Source organism: Erigeron canadensis, chromosome 5 (genome assembly GCF_010389155.1).
Source record: "Erigeron canadensis isolate Cc75 chromosome 5, C_canadensis_v1, whole genome shotgun sequence".
Classification (NCBI taxonomy): domain Eukaryota; kingdom Viridiplantae; phylum Streptophyta; class Magnoliopsida; order Asterales; family Asteraceae; genus Erigeron; species Erigeron canadensis.
In genome coordinates this window covers 29,096,195-29,105,733 of record NC_057765.1, presented here as the reverse complement: position 1 = coordinate 29,105,733, position 9,539 = coordinate 29,096,195, and the positions used below count along the sequence as shown (strand labels likewise).

Below are 9,539 nucleotides of genomic sequence, written 5' to 3'. Positions count from 1 at the left end.
CCAAAGCTGCCCAAAAGTGAACACCATTGGTTTATTGAGGGCCATTACACATCTACTTAAGGCCCTGTCAGTTCTAGACCAAAACGAGGCCAATTCATCACACTTTTCCATGTAAAACTACGAAATATATAAAATCACTTCAAATACAGTTACATCATTATTAGTGGGTACCCCGATAGCATAAAAAGATAATGTATGCAGAAGTTAAAGTAAAAAGACCAATAGAAAACATCAACTCATAACATTAACAAGAATCATCCATAGACACAAAAAATAAACAGTTCATGCCGAATAAAATGGTAAGAGTGATAGCAGTAAAAGTTAAAACATTTTTCCTCACCTGCATTTTATTCAGAACCAAAAATAAATCCTTGAATTCATCTCTCAAAAATATCACTAAATAACCTCAATCAGATTCATTCCGAGTTTGAAGGGGAGGCACCGTCTTCATGTTCAGGCGAAAGTGAACGCGATGGTGTACTTCTTGGTGTTCTAGCACCTGCATGTTTCGAAGGGGACGATATAGAAGAACGGTACATCCCGCCATATGAAATTACAGATGGATCAATAACTGGTATGCTCGGCAGATTCATGGGGTAATTGTATGAATATCCCACCAAAGGGTGATCATATTTACATGTTGGCCCGAACTTGCATATTCCATACAGACTGTAATATGAACAAACCGCTTGCCCCTGCATTGTTGTGAGTCATTTTGTGTGTGGAGGAGATTCAGGTAGACAAACATTAAAATTGTTAGGGATGGGTGGGTCATGTAATGGGTCAACAGGAGTAATTTCTAAGTACGGTTCAAAGGGGGATTAGGTTGGATTTCCCCGAAACTTAACTGTTCACCCATATTGAAAAGTTTGCGTTGGGTTTGACTTGCGAACACTTTTTTGTCCATTTAAATGAAAAAAAATTGAGAATAACGAGCTTTAAATGTTTACAAAACCATAATATGATGAATATAAAATAGTTAAATTAACTGAGTAAGAACTATTTAGGAGATGATATCCATTACTTATAGATGTTTCTACAGCTAACAACGGATTGACATGTTCAACCCATTTGACCCATTCCCTGTTAGCAAACCTTTTTATGCGATCCATTTGAGATAATACGGCACAAATAGACCCATCCCCAAGTAAACGGGTCAAAACTAAAATCTTTTATAAACACCAAGGGTTTAACATCTATTGGAGCAGCTTACAGGTCTGAGAGGAAGCCCAAGTGGACCCAGTGAGCTAGCAGCCATTTGAGCAATCTTCTCCCTTGGATGATGATACTTGCAGTCTGATCCATATTTGCAGTTTCCAGTGTTCATGAAGTAGCGACATTCTGGTTCACCGGGCCGCTCGGGAAGAGTGGAAGCAGATGTTAATGGATAAGACTGTTCAATAGAACCCGAACCACCAAAGATGCCAGACGAGGTTACCGGGTTCAGACTACTCTGAAAAAGAACACCATACCATATAAATATTACAGTGCAGAAACTAAAATAAACCAGCTATGCTTGCTGCATGAAAACAAAAAAATTTTAAGAGATTAAAATGTTGAAAATTCTCAATTATTATCTTTAAACTGACATACTAGAACTGAACTCAAAAACACCGAGCGAACAACAAATTATAAGCTTATCCATTATGAGACTAGAGAAAACCAAGGACAATTATTTCATGGATGTTCGAATTTAAGATTTGAAACATTAGCATAAACAAATTTGACTATGATTAGTTCAAATTAATTCAAACTAAGTATCAATGGTTATTTTTACTTTTGTTACCTACCCATCCCTTCTTTTTACCTGATTTTAGGCTTTTTACTCCCATCATACAAGATGTAATGTCCTTCTTAATCATTGAAGCCTACTCGTTTAGGCATAATATTTGCAATTACTCAGAACTTGCTAAACACTAAGTAACCATTATCTGATTATTACAGCTTTAAAAAACACACACCCAAAGACCATCGTCTACACAATCTTTCGTTACAACTGATAATTTGATTATCGTTCCTGAAATTCACATAACTATTTTTGAAAGGAATAACTTCTTATTGCTGGTTACACGTTAATAAGGTCAAGTCATCAATAGTTACCATGTAAGTACTCCAAGGTTGTGTAGGACCCACGCCTTGAGAAGGAGGAAGAAGAAATGGCAAGTAATTTTGAGGAGTCTGTAAGAGAGGATCAGAAACATATGTTGCTCTAGGTAATGACCATGTAGATATACTGGATGAAGGAACAAGAGTTGATGCATATGGTATTGATCCATCCATTGATGGCTGTGGATGATGGAACTTGCATGCAACTCCATATTTACATGACCCAGTTCGTATGTAATGAGCGCATGCCTTCTCTTCCTAAAGCAATTTTTTAAGTTAGCATTATCAGAACATGTCTGAAAATGGTATTTAAAACAAAAATTTACCTGTCTCATAGGTAGCCCAATCATATTCAGCACAATGGGTCCAGCACCACGTCTATCACGAGGATGATTGTATTTGCAGGTTGATCCATATTTACAAGTGCCCGTTTTCAGAAAATACTGAAAATGAAAAATTTAGATTACAAACAATGCCGACAATCATGTTGTAACAGCACAAAGTAATCCTCACGAGACAACCATTTTAACCTGAGAGTTAACCGAGTGTTTTAATATGTTGCAAGAGTGATGACTCAACTTTATAACATTTTGGCAAACGCAACTCTCATTCTGATTTTTTGTGTCATAGTAGTCGGATTTGGAGAAGCAGAGGTACGTGCTTAGTGTATAAAAGTAATTTCTAAACCTAACCACAGTAATTATTATCAAACGGTTATATTAACGTTCTTAAAGTTGCAACAATCACTTCAAAGTGCACATCCTATAACCCCTAGATCTCTTAATTTAACAGATTTATGTATTCTTCAAAGTCCAAAAGCCCGCATATTAGTCCTCTGTAAGACACTTCCTAAGGTTGTCATATTTTCCTTTATATCTTCTTTTTAAACCAAATTATGTTATTAGCATACATACAAGCACAACAGACATTGTATTAAACTCGGGCACATTCAACATACACATTATCTCTTACTGCTGCTGATAATCAAGTAACAAGCCAACAATAAAAGTATTAAACTTAATGTTGAGTGGTATGCGCAGCAGGGCAGCATCTACAGGCAATAACTAATCACTTCTCAATATATGTGTGTGTGTGTGTGTGTGTGTGTGTATAACCATGTGATAAAAACATACCAACGAAAAACTAATGTGTCAAGCAGATTCACTATTTATAGACCCGAGTAGAAATGTAACCCTACAAGGAATGGCACTCGGTTGCTTTACAAGGAACTATGCTCCGACACTAAAGAGGCCTCCGGATTTGCGAACAGATTAGTTTTCAAGTGCTTGTGATACCTTATTTCTGGTTCTGATTTTCTAGCTTTTATAGCCAAAATAATCAGATTTTTTGAAGCAAGAAAGAACACTGCTTTTGGTAAATAATAAATTACACAACTATGAAGTATCCCCAATATGAAATTATGAATCACCTATTTTTAAACTATATATCTTATTCTGATTACTAAACATCAAAATAAGAACTTTGAAAAGGCACATAAAATGCCCCCTAAACAAACACTTCCAATTTACCTATAAAATTAAGGTATCTTAATTTCTAATAGTCACCACTAATGAACACTACTAAAGAGCTAAACTCGAAATAGCCTTTCTTCTTAACACTTCATAAATTGTTACTTTCTCATACAACCTTTCACAACGTGTAAACAATCAAATCTTACTCTTAAGTACAAATACAAAATCCGAAGATACATCATATGACCATATCTACTATGAAATCCGTACAATACTTTTCAAAACAGCAAGATCACATTACAATTACGAAGAAACTTACCACACAGTCTGGCTCTCCAGCTCTTTCTGGTAGATCACCTCCAAGTTGATTGGCCTAAAAATTACAAACTTTGTGCATCAAACGATCAAACACAAGAAGAAAAAGCCTTTTATTACTCATAAATAATAGGCTAGAAAACACCAACAGTGCGTCTATTTCCAGTGAGACGATCAATCAACCTTTGGGTCACAAATAAGTATTTTCATCTATACTTTCCATCATCATACAAAAAACCATATCAAAAATTAGCCTAATTTATAGCCAAAAAAAAAGAAAAGGTTACCTGGCCAATGTGAGTTGGATGATTAAACCTACAATTATTTCCATATCCACACATGCCAGTCCTTAAATAATATATACAGTCGGGTTCACCCGGTCTATCCGGATACCCCATCGAACCATCGTCTTCTTTCCCGTCTGTCTGAATCCTCAATCTCCTTACAGCTTCTACAATTCCCAACAGCAAAAATAAATAATTTACATTTTAATACCATAATAGATAAATACACATATACAAATAATTCACAAACTTCAAAATAGTTGATGATCACAATTCACAACTCCTAACTTTCCCAAATTATCGTACGGACACACCAAAATTCTAATTAAAAAAAAATCCGAAAAAAATTTTACAAAATTTGGGGAAAATTACAAAATTCACAAATTGCAATTCAACAACAAACTAATATAACATGTTAGCTGATAAAATAAGCTTATCAAGAAAGCAGTAACATGACATATATACGTATGTATACAAACACACTCACACACACATATACATACATACATACATATATATATATACACACACACACAAAAAAAAAAAGATTATTGTAATAAGTTTGTACCTTCAATGTTATGAACAGAGGGATTCGAAGAGACGGAACCATTCCTCTGAACACGCCGATTATCCGGCATACCAAGATATATATAGATACAGATTATATATATATAGATTATGTATGTATATATATATAAATTTATATGATTATATAGATAGATAAAAACATATAGATTTCAAATACAGTTAAAAAACACAATTCCTCTGCTTTGAGCGTGTTTGTGTTCTGTTTTTTAAAATGTTTTCCTTGTATAATAAATCTGGTTGTTTGCTGTTTGATTGTTGTTTTGATGAGATGATCAGAAAATTGAAATAGCAAAAAAAAAAAAAAGAATCTGATAAAAATGATCGAGAAAATTGATAAATATTCTTGTTGTATTTATTTCTTCACTTTTTTCCATTTTGGTAAATTTCTCTCACAACTTCTTTCTTCCTCTCTTTCTCTCTCTATGGAAAAAAAATATATAAAAAAAAAAAAAGTTTTTTTTTTTTTTTTTTAAAATTTTGGATCTCCTCGGTCTCCAACAAGAATTTTAGTACTATTTTTGGTTATGTATATTTTTTATTTGGGTCATCAAGATTAAGAGCTAATTTTTTACTCAGGTTTTAATCTAAATGTGTTTTTTTGTGATCGATTTTAGCAATTTTTGTGATTAAACCGAGTTATTTAAGGCTGGTATACACAAAAAATAAAAATTAGGCTCTTTGTGACTAGATAAGTTGGTTTTTGTTTATTTCAATGACTATATATTATATAAAAAAATAAAATAATGAATATTGTCTTAGGCTCGTGTACGAAATGGGAAGAATTGTCGACTATCAGTTGACTAAAAAGTCCTGGGAATCTAGAAGCAGATGATGTGGTAATAAAGGGTACGATGGTAATTTAGATTTTAAAATATTCTTTTTTGAATTGTGTAGGTTTTTTTAGTGTGTTTTTATTAAATTGCGGAAAATCGTCGCCGTTGAAAAGGCGGGAAAGAGGGGGTGGCGTGGAAGGGAAGTTTGGTGATCTTGGCCGTTGAACATTAGTGAGGACAGGTGTCAGTAGATGAGAGTGGGTAGGTTACATGTAGTGCAAACTTAATTGTACTTTTTTCATGTAATTCGCCTTTGGTCCCTGACTGGGAGCATATTTGTGATCAACTAATTATACAATATACATATATAGTCCCTCATATCTATACTATCTTATAAAGCAATTTGTCCTTTTTTAAAATCTCAAAAGATAATTTAAATTATCTAAATTACCTTTCTTCTTTATTTACTAATTTAAACATTTCTACTAAATATACATATAATACCCTTAAATCTCAATCACTCATTTTTTTCCTCTCTTTTCAAATCTCAACTACTCATTTTTTTCTCTTTCCTCCATAAACTGTATATCGATAAATTATAAAAATTGTATAGGTGTTCTTAAAATTTCAAATTTCATGCTCTTTCATTTAAGATGTCATTCGATATACTTTCGACGAATTTTTAAACCCGAAGGCGGGGCCCGTACAGCTAAGGCATTTGGCTATCACATTCTATGACTTATCACCTCCTATGACTTATCACCCCCATCATCTTACTGCCGCATTACACGGGTACTATTGTTCGTTATTATTTTGTGTATTTCTATCCCTTTTTGTGCAATATACATGTATTGTTTATTGTATGTTACGAGATATATCGGAAAAATTAGAGGTGGAAATAAGAACACCAGTTATTATACTTCTTCGTCCTAAATATTACGTTTATCAAATTAGATGTATGTTAAACGACCTAAGGTGAGTCACATGAAGGCTATCGATTTCACCGATCTCTAGCTCCGTATTGCAATATATTAAATGGTTTTGTAAAAAAAGAATCGCAGTGTTGTTATAAATTTCATTTTTTATTCTACTTAATTCTCATATATTGCTATGCTAACCTTTTCATTTGTAATAATATATTAAATTTATAATTCTAATGAATTTAAAATTGTTTTGATTATATGATTTATATTAAATAGTATAAATATAGTTATCGCATATATTTTATTATAATATTAAATAAAAATTAAAAACTACTTAAAACTTTTGAACAAATACCTTTACATGTTTTATAATGTAGAATAAATATAGTTTTTGCATTTAATTATTATTTGTGGATTTAGTATGACATTAGATTATGTTAAAACAAAAGTTTGTTTAGCATTATTTAGTGTTACGATTAACAAAATATATTACAAGAAAAAACATGTAATTAGTTTTATCATTAAAATTTCTTGAGATTGGTGAACATCTACAAAAATTCTCATATTTATTGTCAATTAAGGATACATGTATGTAGATTAAAAAAACTATTCTAAACTTATTCAAAGTATAAACATCATGCATATTCAACTTATCATAACATCAACTAAAACCAATATTTATATAATTCATACTCTTAAGACGTTAAGATTTTTCTTTTTACCTTAATGATACGTGTTACAATGATTTGGACAATAAATGGCAAATTGTAATAGTTTAGGGGGCGTAATGTGTCCACTTAAGACGACCTTAACAATCAAGGAAGAATAAAAGATAAACTTTTTGTGAACATACGAAGATTCTCCTTAAATTGCATTTCCAAGTTCCAACTAATCGAATTTAAAACCTCCAAATGGCTCATGTGATGGACAAATTTTTTTTTTTGTTTGTATACATTTAAAGTGCTTTGTGACTTTGTTTGTTTGTATCTCGACTTCCTTCTGATTTTCTTGTATTCGGGAGGGGGGGGGGGGGGGGGGGGGGGAGGATAGAAGGAAGAAGTATTTTAAATGCGGGTACGTACCGGCCGGTATTACCCAGAATACCGGATACAGGGCCCGGTACAACTATCCCGGTATTTTGTCCGATATTTTCACTATTCAATACCGGGCGGTATTTTTTTGTATTACTGGAATGGTAATACCGGTATTTTAAATTTTGTTTTTGAACTTTTTTTAAAATTATTTTTTGATACTTTAATGTTATGTAATGTTATTTGTAAACTTTAAAACTTATATTTTGTTATGAAATACCTATTTGTTATTATTTTTGAGTGAATTGTATTTGTATTTTGACTATTTTCGTTAAATTGTAACAAATTTTCTAGGATTTCTAAAAAAATAAAAATACAAAAATTAAATTACCGTGCCGGTACGTAGCGCTTGGTATACCGGTAATACCGGTACCGGGTACCCGACCAGTACGACCATAATACCGGTATTTAAAACATTGGAAAGAAGATCACTCCACAAAGTTCGGATATATGAGGGTAGCATTAATGTGACTTTGAAAACAACCGAAAGATGGAAATTGGAAAGTAGAAGGAAGATCACTTCTCCACAAGTTCTAGCGGAAAAAACTAATATCATACATATGAAGTAACGTAGATTAAGTATGAAATCACCTGCTACATGTTCGATATATGGTTAATGTCATAGAAAGACTCTATATTGGACTATATTCTTTATAAGGTACAACATTTTTTAATTGTGAGACATATATTAAGTATTGGTTTAGTTGTCAGGAAATGATATATTTTATTAAAGAAATAGTTTAATAATCTTTTTAACAGCTTAATTATGACATGTAATAAAATTAAGGATAAAATTAAGAAAAAATTAGTATATTACAATTGTCATATATTCAACATACTATATTCTGAAAACTTTTAGAAAAATACATCATTTTCTTCAATTGCCAATTCAAAGAATTTTTCACAAATCAATAATCAGTTTTAACTAGATCTTGTTTTACCTAAATTTTTTAATTAGTTGGCATTTGGCAAGCCATGTTGTAAACAGCTAAAAAAACTAATATGATTCTTTCATTAAATATTTTGTTGCATTTCAAAGGTTACGCTATGACTCAACCAATAATAATTCTTAAATAAAGGTGTATATATAATCATTATATATAGACACCACGAGCAGCCGGATTCACCAACACGTCAAACCAATTGATGTGCCTAAACATGGTATGTCGATAGTCGAACAACATGTTGGGACATGAGCCACCCCAAGCCGCACACTGTCTCCTTTAATCTTCATTTCTAAACAAATTATTTCTACAAAAAAGTATTATATATAATTGTAAACTCTTTATTTTCATTTTAGGTACTCGGCATAAAATTAATTTGATCATTCCCACCGTTTAGTGTATTAAAGTGTTATAAACTATGTATATTTCATTATTATATGTCTAGCTCTAAAAATATTACGAGTATGGTGCATATTTAACACTTAATTGTACACGAGAATGATGTATGTGGTCACCTTGATAATAAGTAACCAATTATTTGTTAGAAACTTTTTCCGAGGAGGTCTTCCCCTATTGATATCCCGGGATGACGAGCTATCCTTTTTATCAAATTTAATTAGCCGTTTAATTGGGGTTTTTAATTCCATGGATGTTTCCAGCCATTTACCTTGTCATCTTCAATTAAATTACCTTTTTTGTGGTAAGACTTAAAGTGAGAAAACATAAATTTTTGCTATTAACCAATTTGGTGATGGGTAATTTGATAGAAAATGATGTGCACAATATTAAAAACAAGAAAATTCAATTGGTTATAAACAATGTTTAAAAAGCTGATAAAGTTAGATACATATAACATGAAATGAACAAAGTTAAAATACATAAAATATATCATAGGGACAAAGCTTAGAAAATGAAAGTTGGTCAAGATCCAAAAGGAACACCAGAAATAGGTATGGACCAATGTCCCAAGTCTCTTATCGTCTCAGTTTAGACTCACTTTGCATGTATAACAAAATATTGGCAGGTGAGAGTTGGTCCCACCT

At 32.1% G+C, this 9,539-nt stretch overlaps 1 protein-coding gene across 1 annotated transcript; it reads right to left on the bottom strand.

The window, feature by feature from the left end:
• Positions 1-204: 204 nt before the first annotated feature.
• On the bottom strand, positions 205-5,038 carry LOC122599546 (zinc finger CCCH domain-containing protein 3-like). The gene is made up of 7 exons (XM_043772071.1): positions 4,746-5,038; positions 4,181-4,344; positions 3,898-3,951; positions 2,433-2,549; positions 2,101-2,364; positions 1,214-1,453; positions 205-695 (listed from the first exon to the last, which is right to left on the bottom strand). Exons 1-7 carry the CDS (start codon positions 4,813-4,815, stop codon positions 417-419), a joined length of 1,188 nt encoding a protein of 395 aa, XP_043628006.1. The 5' UTR covers positions 4,816-5,038; the 3' UTR covers positions 205-416.
• Positions 5,039-9,539: the final 4,501 nt, after the last annotated feature.

Bases quoted from the DNA above. Each gene is read 5' to 3' on its own strand.
- LOC122599546 (XM_043772071.1), bottom strand. From the start codon at position 4,815: ATGCCGGATAATCGGCGTGTTCAGAGGAATGGTTCCGTCTCTTCGAAT. The intron at 4,345-4,745 runs GTACAAACTTAT...TGGGAATTGTAG, and splicing joins CTCTGTTCATAACATTGAAG to AAGCTGTAAGGAGATTGAGG. The intron at 1,454-2,100 runs GTAACTATTGAT...GTTCTTTTTCAG, and splicing joins AACCTTGGAGTACTTACATG to AGTAGTCTGAACCCGGTAAC.